The sequence below is a fragment of the Oncorhynchus masou genome, chromosome 4 (genome assembly GCF_036934945.1).
Source record: "Oncorhynchus masou masou isolate Uvic2021 chromosome 4, UVic_Omas_1.1, whole genome shotgun sequence".
Taxonomy (NCBI): Eukaryota; Metazoa; Chordata; class Actinopteri; order Salmoniformes; family Salmonidae; genus Oncorhynchus; species Oncorhynchus masou.
The window spans coordinates 15624644-15646404 of record NC_088215.1 but is presented as its reverse complement, the minus strand read 5'-3'; the positions used below and the strand labels follow the sequence as shown (position 1 = coordinate 15646404).

General features: G+C 42.5%; 1 protein-coding gene across 2 annotated transcripts in view; it reads left to right on the top strand.

Moving 5' to 3' along the window:
- The window catches only part of LOC135524479 (transmembrane channel-like protein 5), a 28141-nt gene that overhangs the window by 3268 nt on the left and 3112 nt on the right, over positions 1–21761 (top strand). For both annotated transcript variants that reach the window (XM_064952060.1, XM_064952050.1), the window contains exons 4-18: positions 4311–4388; positions 6467–6583; positions 6973–7075; positions 7544–7625; positions 8054–8314; positions 8504–8652; positions 13389–13533; positions 13834–13986; positions 15211–15386; positions 15809–15884; positions 15994–16091; positions 16256–16351; positions 17954–18029; positions 20994–21127; positions 21509–21682. In XM_064952060.1, coding sequence (XP_064808132.1) covers positions 4311–4388; positions 6467–6583; positions 6973–7075; positions 7544–7625; positions 8054–8314; positions 8504–8652; positions 13389–13533; positions 13834–13986; positions 15211–15386; positions 15809–15884; positions 15994–16091; positions 16256–16351; positions 17954–18029; positions 20994–21127; positions 21509–21682 — 1918 coding nt within the window. The remainder of the gene's footprint in view (positions 1–4310; positions 4389–6466; positions 6584–6972; positions 7076–7543; positions 7626–8053; positions 8315–8503; positions 8653–13388; positions 13534–13833; positions 13987–15210; positions 15387–15808; positions 15885–15993; positions 16092–16255; positions 16352–17953; positions 18030–20993; positions 21128–21508; positions 21683–21761) is intronic.

The following is a 21761-nucleotide window of genomic DNA, read 5'->3' as shown; positions in this document are numbered from 1 at the left end:
TTCAAATGGCATGGGCTATTCGTTGCAGTTTACAGGCTAGACTACAGTTTTGTACTCACTTGAAAACAATAATAACATTCCCCATTACACTGTGTTGTGGTAGCATAGGTAGGATACATTTATTGTCCCAGTCCCCTTTCCAGTTGCAAACCCGGGGACTGGGAGGGAGCGCACCTAGTGCAAAGCTACCTATGATTTCGTTATCTGATCAACTTTTAAAAATGTTGCTCTGTACATTGACTGGATATATTCACTACAGTATTAAGCCTAACATTGAGCTTATAAATAATGGTCTAATATGCATACACTTCTACTTAGGCTATAGGCTACATCTCGAGCCTGTCTGTCTTTGTTCTGTTGTGCAATTACGCACCTGGCTTCTCCACTGACACAGCTATTCCTCTTAAATCTTGAGGAGTCCCAGGAAAAGACAAGAGTACAAAAGCTATTTGGACCCTTATTTGGACCTTTCTTCTTTAGCCTACTAACCGCCTATTGGAGGATAGATGCACGCGTGCACTCCCTTGCTGAATGTAAAATAGGCTACAGAATTAAGAGCGGGGAGTTGGAAAGGAGAAGGCCATATTTTCCTATAGTAGGCCAATCTTAACACCCGGCTACATCCTGACAAAATACACCATATGAGTGGCCTGCTAATGTACCTTTCTTGTGCTTCTAAACTGTCGCGAATAGACCTGAACTGATCCAAATGGTTGCATAATCAGGCCTATAGGCTGTAGGCCTATGCTGTTATTTCGGAATGAAACAAAACAGGACGTTTGAGCGGTTATTCAAATGAGCCTACATCACTGCAGTTTACAATAATTGTGTACTCACTTCATAACAAGAATACATTCCTCGTTGCACTGTGTTGTTGTAGCCCAGGTACAATAATGTATTGTCTAAAAACGTAGTCCTATGCCTAATCAATAATGGAACTTTGCGTGCCCGTGAACCACAGTGCGCAGCCTGGAGGAACGTACTGCAGATTTGCCATTTCATAAACTTGTAACGGACTTTGACAGGTAAATATTTAGACTATAGCTGCAATATTTAGCTAATGCATGGCCTAATATCTAGCTAATATTTAGCTTTTTAGCTACACATCACTAGCCTCTCTTTTCCAGCTGTGCCCGTGGGTAACAGGCTATAACAAGCCTCTGCAATAGGCGATTCCTCTTTGGTGAATTCCCAGGAAAGCTATAGGCTACAAAAGCTATAGGATATTTATTTGTATTCTTTTTTAAATTACAAAGCCTAATAGCCTATTCAGGGAAAGAAGCAGGCTTTCTTTTACTAATTGCTGAATGTAAAACAGGCCTACAGCATAGAAAATCAATTTCGGGGAAAATTGAGGAGAGAAAGTGCGTTGATGTTATTGATCACGTTTGAACTGTTATGATTATAACATTGTTGCACTGATGCATTGCAAATAGTTGTACAGGACATAGCCTAGATGAGCACAGTGAAAAATAAGACACAAAGGAATTGACAACCATTAGAAAAATGGAAATCACTTGCAAACCACTTGAGCAACGAGGCAATGAGAAGCTGTAAAATTTGTGCAGGCTCGGCGTTTGTTGTTCAATTGCTACATTTAAATACGAGTTAGATGTACATTGAAGTGTTATTTGCAGTTGTCACTATGACAATGAACACACCCTGAAAGCACTGGTCTGAACCAGTATCTGTGCGTTAGAGACCTCGTGAATGGTCTAGTGTTACCACCTTATTAATAGGCAGTGTGCAGAAAAATGTTTTGATCAGTTGATTGACAGGTGCAGGCCTGCAGAACAATAAACAATAAACTTTCCTCTAGTGTGGATGCTCACCAACGTTTTATAGTTATGTAGACTATAGTTATCGTTATAGTTATTAGCTTTGTGGAGGCCCTAATCTCATACACAACACAATTCACGTAATTATCACAACATAACTACTAGTAGGTCTAGCTAACGTTTGAGAACTTGAATTAAATTCATATACAGTTACACTTGCACTTGTTTACTTGACTTTTATACTCTATAAAGTGACTCCTTCAAATAACTTTTCAAGCTTTTTCAAGCAGAAATTTGCATCCTGTAGCACAAACTCAAAAAGTTCTGGGACACTGTAAAGTCCATGGAGAATAAGAGCACCTCTTCCCAGCTGCCCACTGCACTGAGGCTAGGAAACACTGTCACCACCGATAAATCCACTATAACTGAGAATTTCAATAAGCACTTTTCTACCGCTGGCCATGCTTTCCACCTGGCTACCCCTACCCTGATCAACAGCCCTCCACCCCCCACAGCAACTCGCCTAAGCTTCTCCATTTCTCCTTCACCCAAATCCAGATAGCTGATGTTCTGAATGAGCTGCAAAATCTGGACCCCTACAAATCAGCCGGGCTAGACAATCTGGACCCTCTCTTTCTAAAATTATCTGCCTAAATTGTTGCAACCCCTATTACTAGCCTGTTCAACCTCTCTTTCGTATCATCTGAGATTCCCATAGATTGGAAAGCTGCCAAAGTCATCCTCCTTTTCAAAGGGGGAGACACTCTAGACCCAAACTGCTACAGACCTATATCTATCCTACCCTGCCTTTTCTGCTATGCATTCTGGTTTCAGAGCTGGTCATGGGTGCACCTCAGCCACGCTCAAGGTCCTAAACAACATCATAACTGCCATCAATAAGAGAGCTGTATTCATCGTCCTGGCTAAGGCTTTCGACTCTGTCAATCACAACATTCTTATTGGCAGACTCAACAGCCTTGGTTTCGCCTGGTTCACCAACTACTTCTCTGATAGAGTTCAGTGTGTCAAATCGGAGGGCCTGTTGCCAGGGCCTCTGGCAGTCTCTATGGGGGTGCCACAGGGTTAAATTCTGGGGCCGACTCTCTTCTCTGTATACATCAATGATGTCGCTCTTGCTGCGGGTAATTCTTTGATCCACCTCTACGCAGATGACACCATTCTGTATACCTCTGGCCCTTCTTTGGACACTGTGTTAACTAACCTCCAGACAAGCTTCAATGCCATACAACTCTCCTTCCGTGGCCTTCAACAACTGCTCTTAAATACAAGTAAAATTAAATGCATGCTCTTCAACCGATCGCTGCCCACACCTGCCCGCCCGTCCAGCATCACTACTCTGGACGGTTCTGACTTAGAATATGTGGACAACTACAAATACCTAGGTGTCTGGTTAGACTGTAAACTCTCCTTCCAGACTCACATTAAGCATCTCCAATCCAAAATTAAATCTAGAATCAGCTTCCTATTTTGCAACAAAGCATCCTTCTCTCATGCTGCCAAACATACCCTCGTAAAACTGACCATCCTGCCGATCCTCGACTTTGGCGATGTCATTTACAAAATAGCCTCCAACACTCTACTCAACAAATTGGATGCTGTCTATCACAGTGCCATCCGTTTTGTCACCAAAGCCCCATATACTACCCACCACTGCGACCTGTACTCTCTTGTTGGCTGGCCCTCGCTTCATATTCGTTGCCAAACCCACTGGCTCCAGGTCATCTACAAGTCTCAACGAGGTAAAGCCCCGCCTTATCTCAGCTCACTGGTCACCATAGTAGCACCCACCTGTAGCACGCGCTCCAGCAGGTATATCTCACTGGTCACCCCCCAAAGCCAATTCTTCCTTTGGCCGCCTCTCCTTCCAGTTCTCTGCTGCCAATGACTGGAACGAACTGCAAAAATCACTAAAGCTGGAGACTCTTATCTCCCTCACCAGCTTTATGCACCAGCTGTCAGAGCAGCTCACAGATCACTGCACCTGTACATAGCCCATCTGTAAACAGCCAGCCAACTACCTCATCCCCATACTGTATTTATTTATTTATCTTGCTCCTTTGCACCCCAGTATCTCTACTTGCACATTCATCTTCTGCACATCCTACCATTCCAGTGTTTAATTGCTATATTGTAATTACTTCGCCACCATGGCCTATTTGTTGCCTTTACCTCCCTTATCCTTCCTCATTTGCACATGCTGTATATAGACTTTTTATACTGTATTATTGATTTTATGTTTGTTTATTCCATGTGTAACTCTGTGTTGTTGTATGTGTCGAACTGCTTTGCTTTATCTTGGCCAGGTCGCAGTTGCAAATGAGAACTTGTTCTCAACTAGCCTACCTGGTTAAATAAAGGTGAAATTTTTTTTTTTTTTTTAAATGACCTACCGCAGAAGTAAAGCAGAAATCGAATCCATCACTTCCGTTGTTTGGCTGTGCCCATAGCAACGTTCGAAAATTAGGTGGATGCGATTAATGAATCTAGTGTTCTGTTCTCCATGATGTTCAGATCACAGCGGGTACCAGATCGACCAGGCAACGCCTCCTGACACAACGCCTCCTGTACGACTTCCATCTGCAACTTCAGGTGCTGTTCAAACCACTTTAAAGAGCACATACAGTAGATTTCTCTCTATTTACTTCCTTACTTTACTTCTTTAGCTTTCAGTTGGTCCCTTTGATCATAAGAACCTTTGAGGTTAGTTGTTGCACTATCCTTGCTTCAGGCAGTTAAATTGGGTATGTCACTTTAGGCGAAATTAAAAAAGATATATATAAAAAAATTAAAGGGTCAGCTCCTTAAGAGGTTATTAAAGAGACACCCAACTCAAAGATAGAATGAAAATCAAGATTGTCATGTCATGACAGATTTCGTGTAGCTAACTTTTGCAATATTGCTATGAGGATTTATGACAATCCAATGTCTAATAAAACATTACCCAAAGGTTGACAGGCAGCACAAGGAAGTTGGCAGAAAAATACCATCCCGGGTAACTATGGTGCTAACAGTTTACAGGGCTGTATTGATTAGGGCAAAACGTAGCAAAACGTTTTACAACGAAACGTTACAATATGAGTTTCTTTTTGGACAAGTCCAGGGAGTCCCTCCCTGTTTCAGTCTGTTTTCTTCCATTTATTGCCTAATGATCAAAATCAAGGTAATATCACCTCATCACGAGGACTGACGATTAGGTGTTTGCTGAAATCTAACCAAGAATTGTACAAATGTAGCATCTTAATTTTAGCCAGTTTGCTACAGCAGGAAAATGATCCTGCAGCAACAGGAAATGTGAATTATAATGTGGATTATAATTCATGGACATTTTTGTAGGGGTTGATACATTTGTCTGAAATTTCAAAGTGGAAATTACAAACTTCAGAAGCCTTTTTAAAACCTCAAATGCACTACAAGTTTTACAGGAAAGTTCTCCTGAAAAACGGTGATCAAATTAAGATCCAACATCTGTAGAGTGTTTGCCTCTTTGGCATTTTATACTTTCTCAATGATTTAGCCTTAACAAAGACACACAATATGTCAGAGGTGTAGCAGCATTACTCGGTTAGCATGAAGGTTATAATGGATAACTCTAATGGGACAGATAAGGCTGGGGGAAACAATTTCACTCTGAAGAAGTTCGTTTCTATTAGAGTGTGTTATCTACAGTGTGTTTTTTCATTGTCAGCTAGTCATGCTACTGTGTTTGTCAAAAGGATGCGAAGTATAGTACACTCTTAGAAAAAAAGGTACTATCTAGAACCTAAAAGGGTTATTTGGCTGTCCCCATAGGAGAACCCTTTGCATAGGAGAACCCTTTGAAGAACCCTTATTGGTTCCACGAAGAACCCTTTTGGTTCCAGGTTCTACATGGAACCAAATGGGTTCTACCTGCAACCAAAAATAGTTCTACCTGGAACCAAAAAGGGTTCTGCTATGGGGTCAACCTATTGGAAATGTCAGGGACAGCTGTCTATCGTTGTCTCTGATTGGGAATCATACTTAGGCAGCCCTTTTCCCCTCCTTTCAGTGTGGGTAGTTAACTCTGCTGGTGGCACTATAGCCCTGTAAGCTTCACGGTTGTTTCTGTCTTTTGTTGGCGACGTTTTAAATATAAAGGAAAATGTACGCTCACCACGCCGCACTTTGGTCCACTTCTTATGACGGCCGTGACAGGAAACCTTTTTTTTAACCACCTCTATTTGATTTGTTTTAATCAAAGTTGATCATCAGCAGCTAACACTTATTTACACAGTGTAAATATTGACTCACGACACACCCTTGCAATGTAATGGGGGGGGCTCCCCTTTCAAGCCACCCAAAACCACTTCCTTGTGCAATCAAGGACCATGTCAGTGCGTGAACCAATAAACCATGATGTATTGTAAGTTGTATGTGCATGCCGTTCTTTGTATGCTCACTTGTTTGTACTGTAATTATGGGAATGAATTGTGTTTGCCAAGTCAATGGGTGGACATGATCTGAAATGAATGTGCAGAGTCCTTTCTATTAGCGTAACATATTATATATCCTCCGTATTGTTAGTGCTGATAGTAAGCCTATATGATGGATGGCTTTCTATTCGTTCAACATTCTTTATTAAGCTCATAATTCCTCAGTAATAGCTAGGCTGTCAGCTGTGTTTAATTAGATGTCCTCCTGTCTCCCAGGTCATGTTTCGATGAGGTTCAGGGGGTCAAGGAAGATGAGTCTATTCCCTGTAGGAGAGGCTGCTCTGGGCAATCTGGGCCTTTCTGAGGACGACATCAGGAATGAGATGGAAAATGGTGAGGGATGAAGAAGGGAGAGCCTACGGCACATCCATAGAAATGGAGTTACTAGAATTGTATTCCTATGGGCACAACCACTGTTGAGAATGCCTGTCCATTCTCCCGGTAGAAATATGATGTTTCTCTTTTCAATCGGTTCAGGACAATGTTAACCATTGAAGTCATATTCTGGATACACTGATTGAAGTAAAAGAAGTCCCTATATTATATCTTTATAGCTCAATCATAACCCTCCATCACTTCTTATACTTAAATCACAATGATTTAACTCATATATGATATATTATATATGATTATATTCATATTTTTACATTACAACTCCAATCTAAAGGCATACTATGATTAATAACCTCACAGATCTGTCTTATCTTGTCTTTGTCCAACAGAGGAACAGAACTTGGTCAAAGAGCTGGTTGCCATGTCAACGAGGGACAGAATCAAGGCCATCCGAGACCTCCCTATGAGCTTTGATGACAAGAAACACATCAGGTATAGTTGTCATGTCACCGTCATAGATCAAAAGGTGCCTGTTTTTGTACAGTTTTACTATGGAAAGTTTAACTTATGACCAGGGGTAGTAAAATAAGTACAATGTACAAGGGTAGGTAGGTCATCGAGTGTGCAGTTATGTAAACTTGCGATGTGAGATCATTGGGGGGAACAGTCGCACACACAGACACACACACAGACACACACACACACACACACACACACACACACACACACACACATACACACCTTCTTGCGGTATGCGGGTAAAGAAGAAGTGTTTACCATAAGCGCATCGCATCGGCCAGGTCCAAAGTTTACAGCCACACAGCCAGCCAAGAGCACTGTGCAACTTTTGACAGGTCATATATTTTATGAAGAGATAATGCTGTGATGCGCGTATCATCATACGCTACATAACTGTATCAGACTGTAATCTTTACGTTTGTTTGATCTCTTATCTCCTAGGGTCCAAGTGTTGGCGTTGAAATCATTCAAAAAGTCCCGGCAACTGAACTGCTTTTCAGACTGCTCGACGACTGTCTCACTGGTGAGCAGTTTGACTCTCTGACATCTTTGTGTCTCTCTGTGTGTCCTCCTGTCCTGCTGTCCAACTTTTTACTTCCTGTGTGTCCTTGTACTGCACAAGCAGTGCCCTATTAGACGGTGGCAAAGTGCAACGCTTCCTGTGGTTGGCTATCACTAAATCCTTATGACTTTTATGAGCAATACAATTTGCCAGGGTGACATTCAGTCTCTGCTTTCAGCGACACTTGAACATTGGCAAAAGCAGAAACAGACTGCCACCATGCAGGCGACAATACAATAAGTTTATACTTACATCGAACTGTTCCATCATCCACATCCTCTATTGACAATTACACCTATTCTGTGACAGCTGTGCTATGAAATCTATGACAGTGCATTTGTGACATACAAGACCCCCATCACTGTTCTCAGACCAGTCTTCCCCCTCAGGCGTTCCGCAGGTGCGGTGCTAACATGACTTTAGCCAAGCAGACCCTGGAACTGTGGCGGGGTACCATGAAGGAGGTCGGGGGTAAATTTGGCACAGGGGTCCTCTCCTACTTCAAGTTCCTAAAATGGCTGCTGATGTTCAACATCTTCTCCTTCCTGGTCAACTTTGGTTTCATCACCATCCCCCAGCTCATCTATCACCCCACGCCAGACATCCCCGCTGGGGTCAGCTTCAAAGGGCTGGAGATACTGACCGGCGCGGTTTGTTGTTGTTAACTATTCACAATACTTCTGGTAGAGGCTTTTGAGTGAATCATTCCATAGCAGCATACGCTACGAATCTGATCAACATATTTGTTATACGACACCCCGTATTGTAAAGTCAGCATACAGTGAACAGTTACTGTGTGGTAAATTGTTTTTATTTTGATGTATCTATTTTCCCCACAGGGTTATTTCAGCCACACAGTGATGTATTATGGCGGCTACAGTAATAAAACACAAGGGACAGGGGGCCGGTCTGAGTACAACATGCAGCTGGCCTACTTCTTCACCATAGCAGCCTACATGGTGTTGTGTGGAGCCGCCCTCATCTACAGGTCAGTATGGGATGGGACTGCACAGCATAGTCCACAGTGATCATGTAACAGTAACATTGTATTGACCACTATTAACTCTGCTTTGGACTGTCATTTATGTCATGCATGGTTTGGTTTCCATGTGCTTCTTCATTGGTTTCAAGTGCCAGTAAATCATTTATCAAAGCCAGTTGATCTCACATGTATGATGTCAATCAAATCCACAATGCCATGACATTCACATCTTACCTTCATATATTTATTTAACCTTTCCTTCATGTTGTAATAGTGCAGTAAAGGGACCCTTGTTCTCTCTCTTTCTCTCTGTCTCTCTCATTTCGATTCAAGGGGCTTTATTGGCATGGGAAACATATGTTAACATTGCCAAAGCAAGTGAAGTAGATAATATACAAAAGTGAAATAAACAAAACAAATTAACAGTAAACATTACACTCACTGAAGTTCCAAAAGAATAAAAAGAAAATCCAGAAAATCACATTGTAGGATTTTTAATGAATTTATTTGCAAATTATGGTGGAAAATAAATATGGGTTATATTTACAAGTCTACGAGTCTGCTGTTAATGATAATGCAGAGGAGGTTCCCAAGGTTGCTGTTGACACATGCCACACATGCCAGAGACTGGGACGGAGATTTGTCTTCCAACAAGACAATGATCCAAAACATAAAGCAAAATCTACAATGGAATGGTTCAAAAATAAACATATCCAGGTGTTAGAATGGCCAAGTCAAAGTCCAGACCTGAATCCAATCGAGAATCTGTGGAAAGGACTGAAAACTGCTGTTCACAAATGCTCTCCATCCAACCTCACTAAGCTCGAGCTGTTTTGCAAGGAGGAATGGGAAAAAATTTCAGTCTCTCGATGTGCAAAACTGATAGAGACATACCCCAAGCGACTTACAGCTGTAATCGCAGCAAAAGGTGGCGCTACAAAGTATTAACTTAAGGGGGCTGAATAATTTTGCACGCCCAATTTTTCAGTTTTTGATTTGTTAAAAAAGTTTGAAATATCCAATAAATGTCGTTCCACTTCATGATTGTGTCCCACTTGTTGTTGATTCTTCACAAAAAAAATACAGTTTTATATCTTTATGTTTGAAGCCTGAAATGTGGCAAAACGTCGCAAAGTTCAAGGGGACGAATACTTTCGCAAGGCACTGTACCTGCTGGAGCGCATGCTATGGGTGGGTGCTGCTATGGTGACCAGTGAGCTGAGATTAGGCGGGACTTTACCTAGCAGAGACTTGTAGATAACCTGGAGCCAGTGGGGTTTGGCGATGAGTATGAAGCGAGGGCCAACCAACGAGAGCATACAGGTCACAGTGGTGGGTGGTATAAGGGGCTTTGGTGACAAAACGGATGGCACTGTGATAGACTGCATCCAATTTGTTGAGTATAGTGTTGGAGGCTATTTTGTAAATTACATCGCTGAAGTCGAGGATTGGTAGGATGGTCAGTTTTACGAGGGTATGTTTGGCAGCATGAGAGAAGGATGCTTTGTTGCAAAATAGGAAGCTGATTCTAGATTTAATTTTGGATTGGAGATGCTTAATGTGAGTCTGGAAGGAGAGTTTACAGTCTAACCAGACACCTAGGTATTTGTAGTTGTCCACATATTCTAAGTCAGAACTGTCCAGAGTAGTGATGCTGGACGGGCGGGCAGGTGTGGGCAGCAATCGGTTGAAGAGCATGCATTTAATTTGACTTGTATTTAAGAGCAGTTGGAGGCCACGGAAGGAGAGTTGTATGGCATTGAAGCTCGTCTGGAGGTTAGTTAACACAGTGTCCAAAGAAGGGCCAGAGGTATACAGAATGGTGTCATCTGCGTAGAGGTGGATCAAAGAATCACCCGCAGCAAGAGCGACATCATTGATGTATACAGAGAAGAGAGTCGGCCCCAGAATGTAACCCTGTGGCACCCCCATAGAGACTGCCAGAGGCCCTGGCAACAGGCCCTCCGATTTGACACACTGCACTCTATCAGAGAAGTAGTTGGTGAACCAGGCGAAACCAAGGCTGTTGAGTCTGCCAATAAGAATGTTGTGATTGACAGAGTCGAAAGCCTTAGCCAGGTCGATGAATACAGCTCTCTTATTGATGGCAGTTATGATGTTGTTTAGGACCTTGAGCGTGGCTGAGGTGCACCCATGACCAGCTCTGAAACAGAATGCATAGCGGAAAAGGTACGGTGGGATTCGAAATGGTCGGTAACCTGTTTGTTAACTTGGCTTTCGAAGACCTTAGAAAGGCAGGGTAGGATAGATATAGGTCTGTAGCAGTTTGGGTCTAGAGTGTCTCCCCCTTTGAAGAGGGGGATGACCGCGGCAGCTTTCCAATCTATGGGAATCTCAGACGATACAAAAGAGAGGTTGAACAGGCTAGTAATAGGGGTTGCAACAATTTCGCTAGATCATTTTAGAAAGAGAGGGTCCAGATTGTCTAGCCCGGCTGATTTGTAGGGGTCCAGATTTTTCAAGCTCTTTCAGAGCATCAGCTATCTGGATTTGGGTGAAGGAGAAGTGGGGGAGGTTTGGGCGAGTTGCTGTGGGGAGCGCAGGGCTGTTGACCGGGGTAGGGGTAGCCAGGTGGAAAGCATGGTCAGCCGTAGAAAAATGCTTATTGAAATTTATTTATCGGTAGTGACACTGTTTCCTAGCCTCAGTGTAGTGGGCAGCTGGGAGGAGGTGCTCTTATTCTCCATGGACTTTACAGTGTCTCAGAACCTTTTGAGTTTGTACCACAGGATGCAAATTTCTGTTTGAAAAAGCTAGCCTTAGCTTTCCTAACTGCCTGTGTATATTGTTTCCTAACTTCCCTAAAAAGTCGCATATCACGGGGGCTATTCAATGCTAATACAGAACGCCACAGGATGTTTTTGTGCTGATCAAGGGCAGACAGGTCTGGAGTGAACCAAGGGCTATATCTATTCCTAGTTCTTAGGTTTTCCTAAGCCAGGATTCAGACACGGCTAAGACATCTGGGTTGGCAGAATATGCTAAAGCAGTGAATAAAGCAAACTTAGGGAGTTAGATTCAAGGCATAATGTACAGACAAAGGTATGGTAGGAAGAGAGTACATTGGAGGTAAACCTAGGCATTGAGTGATGAAGACAGAGATATAGTCTCTAGAGTTGTTTAAACCAGGTGATTTCATCGCATATATGGGAGGTGGAACAACATGGTTGGTTAAGGCATTGAGCAGGGCTATAGGCTCTACAGTGAAATAAGACAGTAATCACTAACCAGGACAGTAATGGACAAGGCATATTGATATTAGGGAGAGGCATGCATAGCCAAGTGATCATATGGGTCCAGTGAGTGGTGAGGCTGGCTGGGGACACAGCGATTCAGACAGTTAGCAGGCCGGTGCTATCAAGCTAGCAGTTAGCAGGCCGGGGCTAGCAAGCTAGCATAAGGGCCTTAGAGGGATGTCGCAATGGGGGAAAAGTCTGTTTTTTCCTCCTCGTGCAGTGACGTCGATAGACCAGTCGTGGAATTAGTAGGGTTCCAAGTAGCAGAGGGGTCCAAGTCCATTTGGCAAAATGGGTATAGTGGTTCAAGAAATTGGCCGTTGGATCAGCTAACAGTCTAATATGCTATAGATAGCTAGCAGGCCGCGGTTAGCAGAAGTGTCCTTCAGGGGATGCCGCGCCTGAGGGGCCTGTTGGGATCCTCGGTCAGATTATGTCGGTATTCCAGTTGTGAAGGATCGGCGGGGTTCCGTGCCCCGTACCGGCAGTAGAAGGTGTCTGGATATTGTAGCCGAGGAGTGGGCTTCAGGAGTAGCCCAGGAGCCCTAGCCGGGAGATGGGTCGAGCATGGGCTAGCCCCAGGCTAGTTGGTGCTTGCTACGGGACAGAAACGTTAGCCAGGAGTAGTCAACCCGGGTTGCGGTTAGATAGCTGCCATGTTCCAGATGAAAGGGTTCAGAGTTTGCGGTAGGAATCCGGGGATATGGAGAGAAAAATAGGTCCGGTATGCTCGGGTTTGAAACGCGTTGTACAAACTGGCTAGAGCTTTCCGAGCTAAAGGTTAGCTGACTGGTAACTGGTAGCTAGTTAGCTAGCTAGCTTCAGTTGAGGTATTCCAGTTTGGAGGTAAATAGAAATACTTTAAAAAAAAAAACAGATCCACACATTGGGTGAGGCGGGTTGCAGCAGATTATTTTGAAGTTGAGGTTTAGGAAAATATTAAAAAGAATGCGAAGAAAAAGATATAAAAAGATATATACATGGGACGAGACAAGACAGAGACGTCTGACTGCTACGCCATCTTGGATTCAAAATTAACAGTAAACATTACACTCACAAGTTCCAAAAGAATAAAGACATTTCAAATGTCATATTATGTCTATATACAGTGTTGTAGCGAAGTTAAAGTACAAAAGGGAAAATAAATAAACTTAAAAATACAAATTTGTGTAGCAGACCCTCATGCCACATTGAGTCAGAGGCTTTTTTCAATCAACAAAGCATGAGACTTTGCCTTTGTTTTGGTTTGTTTGTCAATTAGGGTGTGCAGAGTGAATACGTGGTCTGTCGGTAAAAAATTTGGTACAAAGCCAATTTGACATTTGCTCAGTACATTGTTTTCACTGAGGAAATGTATGAGTCTGCTGTTAATCATAATGCAGAGGATTTTCCCAAGGTTGCTGTTGACTCATATCCCATGGTAGTTATTGGGGTCAAATGTGTCTCCACTTTTGTGGATTGTTGACCTCTCCCCTCTCTCTGCAGCATGGCCAGCTCGTTCAGGAAGAAGTATGTCCTTGCAGACTCAGGCTTGGGTGGAGCCTGGCAGCTCCTGTGTAGCTGGGACTTCAGTGTGACTAACGAGAAAGCCGTACGACAGCGCAAGAACAATCTGCGCATCCAACTCAAGGTCACTTTCACTGTAATCTCGGAAACCAGAACCAAATCTTGTGTGAGCTGGCCGGTTATCAGGCTTTTACAAGTGACTAATGTCACTGTTTTTGATAAACTATTACTGTAGCTTTGTTGACCTCATGGCCATATCATTAGACTAGACTAGATAAATGTCCAGTACGTGTGACTCAGTACTTATCTGCTCTTCCATACATAGAATGCTCCGCACTCTGACTTGTTAGGGGGCCCAAATAGGATCTCTCTCAGATAACCAACTGTGAAATAACTTTGAAATAATGTTTCCGTTCCCCTCCAGGAGTCCTTATCAGAAAAGGTCCAGGTGGCCCTGCTACCTCTGACAGAGAGGCTGAAGCACTATGGGGTCTTCCTGGGTACCTGGCTCCTCTCCACGGGCATGGCCTTGGGCTGTGGCGCCAGTGTCTACTTCCTGTGTCAATATGACACATGGGTATGGTACATTTTATTAACTTTCATATAACCAGGAAGTCCCATTGAGGTCAGAAGAACTCTTTGCCGAGGGAGACCTTACATAAACGTGGTGACACGATGACACGTGGCTTCCTGATAAAGCTTGTGTTAATGTATGATCCGGGGATCAGCTGACCCTGATCCATCTAAGTATGATGAAGACCAGGTGGTGATTACTTTGAATCAGGTGTGTTAGTGCTGGGCTAAAACAAATGCCTGCACACTGTGTAGCTCCGGGACCAGTGTCGATGACTATTGTATCAGACATACCCTTGTGTACAGTAATTCAAAGTGTGTCATAGTGTCTGTGTGTACCTGAGCATATCTGAATCATATAGCATCAATACAATACTATTTTCCTGGCAGTACAGGGTGTGGTCTTTATAATGGTGTTAGTGGGACATCATTGCTACACTTCCACCAAATTATTATTCTATCGTTTTTTCAATTTAACCTTCATTTAACCTTCGTTTAACTAGGCAAGTCAGTCAACAACAAATTCTTATTTACAATGATGGCCTACACCGGCCAAACCCGGATGAAGCTGGGCCAATTGTGCGCCGCCCTATGGGACTCCCAATCACAGCCGGTTGTGATACAACCTGGGTTTGAACCAAGGTGCCTGTAGTGACGTCTCTAACACTGAGATGCAGTGCCTTAGACCGCAGCGCCACTCGGGAGCACCTAAGACTTACCCTACACCATTGTGTCACCACTGATTTATTGTTAATGTAAGCTCAAGTGTTATTGTGTTTCCGCTAAAGACTTGGGGAGAGCAGAATCAACAACATCTGCATCATCAAGACTGTTGCTTTGTGACAAGGTGTTAAAGTCCACAGTTAGCCTTTGTTATGTAAATGCCAGCTGAAAAGTACCCAGGGCCTTGGCTCCAAGTCAGAGCAGGTCAGTCGTAGCCATGGCCCAGTGAGACATGGGTGCCGGCCTGCGTAGATGGAAACAGAAAAATCTGAGCCTTTTGTATAAAACACCGGGGTAAATCTCAAATGGAAACGGGACACTTTATCTTGCTAAAGCTGTGATTGATTATGTCCTGACTTCGGTGTCTTATCTTTTCTCCAGGCTGGTTGCTTCTGGGCACTGATCTGGGAACAGCTCACTCTCTCCAAATCCTCTTTTTAACATGGGGGAAACACAAAACTGTCCTTAGATCAGGACAAACTGACCTACTATGGTATCTTTCTAGCGGACGAGGCAGTCGGCGGACAAAGCTTCCGGCACTCTCCTGGAGGAGGCCGCTACTCTCCTCCTCCCCTTTGTGGTGTCCCTGATCAATCTGGTCGTCCCTCTCTTCTACTCTCTGTTCAAAAAGATAGAGCACTACTCCAACCCTCGCATGCAGGTCTATGCCATCATAGTCAGGTTAGAGATGGATACAAAACATATTTAAAAATACATACGCTACCGGTCAAAAGTTTAGATACACCTACTCATTCAAGGGTTTTTCTTTATTATATATTTTCTATATTTTGATTTGTTTTTTTGGTTACTACATGATTCCATATGTGTTCTTTCATAGTTTTGATGTCTTCACTGTTATTCTACAATGTAGAAAATAGTAAAAATAAAGAAAAACCCTGGAATGAGTAGGTGTGTCCAAACTTTTGACTGGTACTGTATATTGAAATCGATTGATCAAAAGTATTTGCTCAATGATCAATTTAAAGCAATGGATGAATTAAATATTACAGTAATGCGTAAATTCTAAATATGCTTAATGAAATATCAGAAAAAAACAGAAAGGTCATATAGACTGATGTTTTGAATGCCCTTTTCCTTTTTAGAAATGTCATTCTCAAGATGTCCATTCTGGGTATTCTCTGCTCCTACTGGATGAAGGATGTGGCCAATACATTTTCAGTAAGTCCTTTTAAACCAAATCACATGCATGCTTTCAAAAATGTTTTTGATTGTCACTGATACGTACTGTATGTTCATTCACCACTGTGATTCCAATCGGTTGTCTTAGTGCTGGGAGTCCATCGTAGGACAAGCCTTGTACAGACTGGTTATTATGGACTTCCTCTTCATAATGTTAGGATCCTTCTTTGGAGAGTTCTTGAGCAAGTGAGTGGCATTTTCAAAACACATTTTCCCATAACGTGTTCACTTAAAGCTAAAAATGCTACAGTATGCAGTAGAATTCTATACTGTAACTCATCTTTCTGTTTGGAGGGAAAGTTTCAGTGAAAAATGCTCTTCTGTAACTCCTTTGTTCTTTTCTCCGCCAGTGTCATTGGGACTAAATGCATACAGAGCCTGGGAGTTCCAGAGTTTGACGTTGCCAGGAATGTCCTTGACCTGATCTATGCACAGACCCTGGCATGGTATTTCATTACACTGAACTGTACTGTACTGTACTGTACTGTACTGTACTGTACTCTACTGTACTGTACTGTGCTCTACTGTACTCTACTGTACTGTGCTGTACTGTACTCTACTGTACTGTGCTCTACTGTACTGTACTGTGCTCTACTGTACTGTACTCTACTGGACTGTACTGTACTCTACTGTACTGTGCTCTACTGTACTGTGCTCTACTGTACTGTACTCCACTGTACTGTACTCTACTTTACTGTACTCTACTGGACTGTACTGTGCTCTACTGGACTCTACTGTGCTCTACTGTGCTCTACTGTACTGTACTCTACTGGACTGTACTGTACTCTACTGTACTGTGCTCTACTGTACTGTACTCTACTTTACTGGACCCCACTGTACTGTGCTCTACTGTGCTCTACTGTACTCTACTGTATTGGACCCCACTGTACTGTGCACTACTGTACTCTACTGTACTGTGCTCTACTGTACTGGACTGTACTCTACGGGACTGTACTCTACTGTACTGTGCTCTACTGTACTGTGCTCTACTGTACTGTACTCCACTGTACTGTACTCTACTTTACTGTACTCTACTGGACTGTACTGTGCTCTACTGTACTCTACTGTACTTTACTGTACTGGACCCCACTGTACTGTACTCTACTGTGCTCTACTGTACTTTACTGTACTGGACCCCACTGTACTGTACTCTACTGTGCTCTACTGTACTGGGGACCACTGTACTGTACTCTACTGTGCTCTACTGTACTCTACTGTACTGGACCCCACTTTATTGTACTCTACTGTACTGTACTGGGCCCCACTGTACTGTACTCTACTGTGCTCTACTGTACTCTACTGTACTGGACCCCACTGTACTGTACTCTACTGTGCTCTACTGTACGCTACTGTACTGTGCTCTACTGTACTGTACTGTACTCTACTGGACTGTACTGTACTCTACTGTACTCTACTGTACTGTGCTCTAATGTACTGGACCCCACTGTACTGTACTCTACTTTACTGTACTCTACTGGACTGTACTGTGCTCTACTGGACTCTACTGTACTCTACTGTACTGTGCTCTACTGTACTCTACTGTACTGTACCATACTGTACTGTGCTCTAATGTACTCTACTGTACTGTGCTCTAATGTACTCTACTCTACTGTACAGTGCTCTAATGTACTCTACTCTACTCTACTGTATAGTGCTCAAATGTACTCTACTCTACTGTACTCAACTCTACTGTATTGTGCTCTAATGTACTCTATTCTACTGTACTCTACTCTACTGTACAGTGCTCTAATGTACTCTACCCTACTGTACTCTACTCTACTATACTGTGCTCTAATGTACTCTACTCTACTCTACTGTACTCTACTCTACTGTACTGTGCTCTAATGACCTCTACTGTACAGTACTCTACTGTAGTGGACTCTACTGTACTCTACTCTAATGTACTGCACTGTAATCTAAAAAACTCTACTGTACTGAACTGTGCTGTCCTTGACTCTAATCTTTGTTCATCTATAGCTCCATCTATTTTCATAGTAAAACATAATGAGATATGGTCAATTCTTATAACCATGTTTTTCTGTCTGCAGGATCGGAATCTACTTCTCTCCCCTCCTCCCAGTGATACAGATAATCAAGTTCTTCATCCTCTTCTACCTAAAAAAGGTAACCTGTTCAGTACGGTTCTTCTACCTAAAGAAGGTAACCTTTTCAGTACGGTTCTTCTACCTAAAGAAGGTAACCTGTTCAGTATGGTTCTTCTACCTAAAGAAGGTAACCTGTTCAGTATGGTTCTTCTACCTAAAGAAGGTAACCTGTTCAGTATGGTTCTTCTACCTAAAGAAGGTAACATGTTCAGTACGGTTCTTCTACCTAAAGAAGGTAACCTGTTCAGTATGGTTCTTCTACCTAAAGAAGGTAACCTGTTCAGTATGGTTCTTCTACCTAAAGAAGGTAACATGTTCAGTATGGTTCTTCTACCTAAAGAAGGTAACCTGTTCAGTATGGTTCTTCTACCTAAAGAAGGTAACCTGTTCAGTATGGTTCTTCTACCTAAAGAAGGTAACATGTTCAGTACGGTTCTTCTACCTAAAGAAGGTAACCTGTTCAGTATGGTTCTTCTACCTAAAGAAGGTAACCTGTTCAGTATGGTTCTTCTACCTAAAGAAGGTAACCTTTTCAGTACGGTTCTTCTACCTAAAGAAGGTAACCTGTTCAGTATGGTTCTTCTACCTAAAGAAGGTAACCTGTTCATTATGGTTCTTCTACCTAAAGAAGGTAACCTGTTCAGTATGGTTCTTCTACCTAAAGAAGGTAACCTGTTCAGTATGGTTCTTCTACCTAAAGAAGGTAACCTGTTCAGTATGGTTCTTCTAACTAAAGAAGGTAACCTGTTCAGTATGGTTCTTCTACCTAAAGAAGGTAACATGTTCAGTATGGTTCTTCTAACTAAAGAAGGTAACCTGTTCAGTATGGTTCTTCTAACTAAAGAAGGTAACCTGTTCAGTATGGTTCTTCTAACTAAAGAAGGTAACCTGTTCAGTATGGTTCTTCTAACTAAAGAAGGTAACCTGTTCAGTATGGTTCTTCTAACTAAAGAAGGTAACCTGTTCAGTATGGTTCTTCTAACTAAAGAAGGTAACCTGTTCAGTATGGTTCTTCTAACTAAAGAAGGTAACATGTTCAGTACGGTTCTTCTACCTAAAGAAGGTAACATGTTCAGTACGGTTCTTCTACCTAAAGAAGGTAACATGTTCAGTATGGTTCTTCTAACTAAAGAAGGTAACATGTTCAGTACGGTTCTTCTACCTAAAGAAGGTAACCTGTTCAGTATGGTTCTTCTAACTAAAGAAGGTAACATGTTCAGTATAGTTCTTCTACCTAAAGAAGGTAACCTGTTCAGTATGGTTCTTCTAACTAAAGAAGGTAACCTGTTCAGTATAGTTCTTCTACCTAAAGAAGGTAACCTGTTCAGTACGGTTCTTCTTCCTAAAGAAGGTAACATGTTCAGTATGGTTCTTCTAACTAAAGAAGGTAACCTGTTCAGTATGGTTCTTCTAACTAAAGAAGGTAACCTGTTCAGTATGGTTCTTCTACCTAAAGAAGGTAACCTGTTCAGTATGGTTCTTCTACCTAAAGAAGGTAACCTGTTCAGTATGGTTCTTCTAACTAAAGAAGGTAACCTGTTCAGTATGGTTCTTCTAACTAAAGAAGGTAACATGTTCAGTATGGTTCTTCTACCTAAAGAAGGTAACCTGTTCAGTATGGTTCTTCTAACTAAAGAAGGTAACCTGTTCAGTATGGTTCTTCTAACTAAAGAAGGTAACCTGTTCAGTATGGTTCTTCTAACTAAAGAAGGTAACATGTTCAGTACGGTTCTTCTAACTAAAGAAGGTAACCTGTTCATTGCGATAGATAATATAGGCCCCTTAGCAGACACTTCTTATCCAAAGAAGTGAGTACATATTCAGTACAGTGAAAAAAGTATTTTATAGTACAGAGAGTGAGTACATTTTTAGTATGACAATGTGACCCCTGCAGGAATTGTTATTGCTAGCGCAGCACTCCAACCAACTGAGCCACACAGGACCATGGCTGACTCAGGTGACAGTAAGCTGAACCTTGGTGTTGATTTTCTGCCCTAGATACCATGCCATAGCAGAATGGGCCAGGCTCGTGTTACTCTCTTCTGAAGAGGATGCTGAATGTTTCATGACACGCTTGAATGCCATAGAATTAGCTCTATTTATAGATGGTAGCGATGGTCACCAGGATTTTCCAATACAATGATGAAACATATATGAGTGTCCTGAAAATAAAGACAGAGATGTTTTCCCTGTGGTACATACAGTGGAAGTATGTACCAGTGGAAGGTGTCTGCAATAAAGGATTTAGTTGATCAAATACAATAATATGATACCTGTTAAAGGTCCCCAAAGCACACACATCCCTGGGTCGCTCCTCTTTTCAGTTTGCTGCAGCCCGCGACTGGAACCAGCTGCAACAAACACTCCAACTGGACCGTTTTATCTCCATCTCTTCATTCAAAGACTCTATCATGGACACTCTTACTGACAGTTGTGGCTGCTTTGCGTGATGTAATGTTGTCTCTACCTTCTTGCCATTTGTGCTGTTGTGCTGTGCCCAATAATGTTTGTACCATGTTTTGTACTGCTACCATGTTGTGTTGACATGTGTTGCTGCCTTGCTTTGTTGTCTTAGGTCTCTCTTTATGTAGTGGCGTGTTGTCTCTCTTGTTGTGATGTGTGTTTTGTCCTATATTTATATATATTTTACATGTTTTATCCCAGCCCCTTGTCCCCGCAGGAGGCCTTTTGCCTTTTGGTAGGCCGTCATTGTAAATAGCAATTAGTTCTTAACTGACTTGCCTAGTTAAAGAAAGGTGAAATAAAATACAAATAAATACCTCCCTGACAAATCAATAATGACTTTATTCCTGGATAATGTGCAGGTTAAATGTTACTCTCAGTTCTCCCTTATTGTCAAAGGTCATTTTGTTCACCTGTTCATCAAATCGTGCCTGTTGCCAAGACACCGTGACCAGACTCCTCCTCTCTCTATCTCCCTCTCCAGCTCTGTAATGCTCTGTCTATACTCTGTGTCCTCCAGGTCAGCCTGACCCAGAACTGCCAGCCCCCCAGGCGAGCCGGCAGGGCGGCTCAGATGCAAACCATCTTCATCGCTATCCTCTTCTTCCCTTCCTTCGTGGGGGCTCTGTCCATGGTGGCCTACACCGTGTGGACGTAGGTGTATAAGCGGTCAGGGCTAATCTAGGGACTTATGTTATGTTAAGGCTGTCATAGATTGAAGATATAGGGAGTGATTCAGATTCCATCTAGTTCTGGATAAATATGGCTTGTTCAGAAGAACTGGAGTTTGTCATTAATTGATAACCAAGAGCTAAACTTGATTCAGATTTGGTTTAATTTTAGGGGCTGAGATAGTCCGTGGAATCATGCTGTTTGTTTAGCAGCTATTCAAAAGCATGACGCTATACTTAAACCTTCTAGTAAGAAAGTTGGAAATGTGCTGAAAGTTGGATGATTGAAAGTTTGTTGACTTTGGCTCCTTTTCTCTGACCTAAGCATTTCAAACTGCCATGTCTCCCCTGATCCCTCCCACAGTCTGCCCCCCTCAGACAAGTGTGGGCCCTTCAGGGGCCTCAACACCACCTTTAGTGCAATACAGATCTGGATGGACGATTTGAACAGGGTAGATGCGTTTCAGTGGACCGTCTGGATCTACCAGCACGTTATCAGGAGTGAGATATTCTACTTCCTGGTCTCTCTCATCATCCTGTGAGTTCCTCTTTGTTCATGTTGAGGTGGTTATGTTGGGTTAAAGTTGTGTTTATGAAGGTAACAAGTAGTTTTAAAG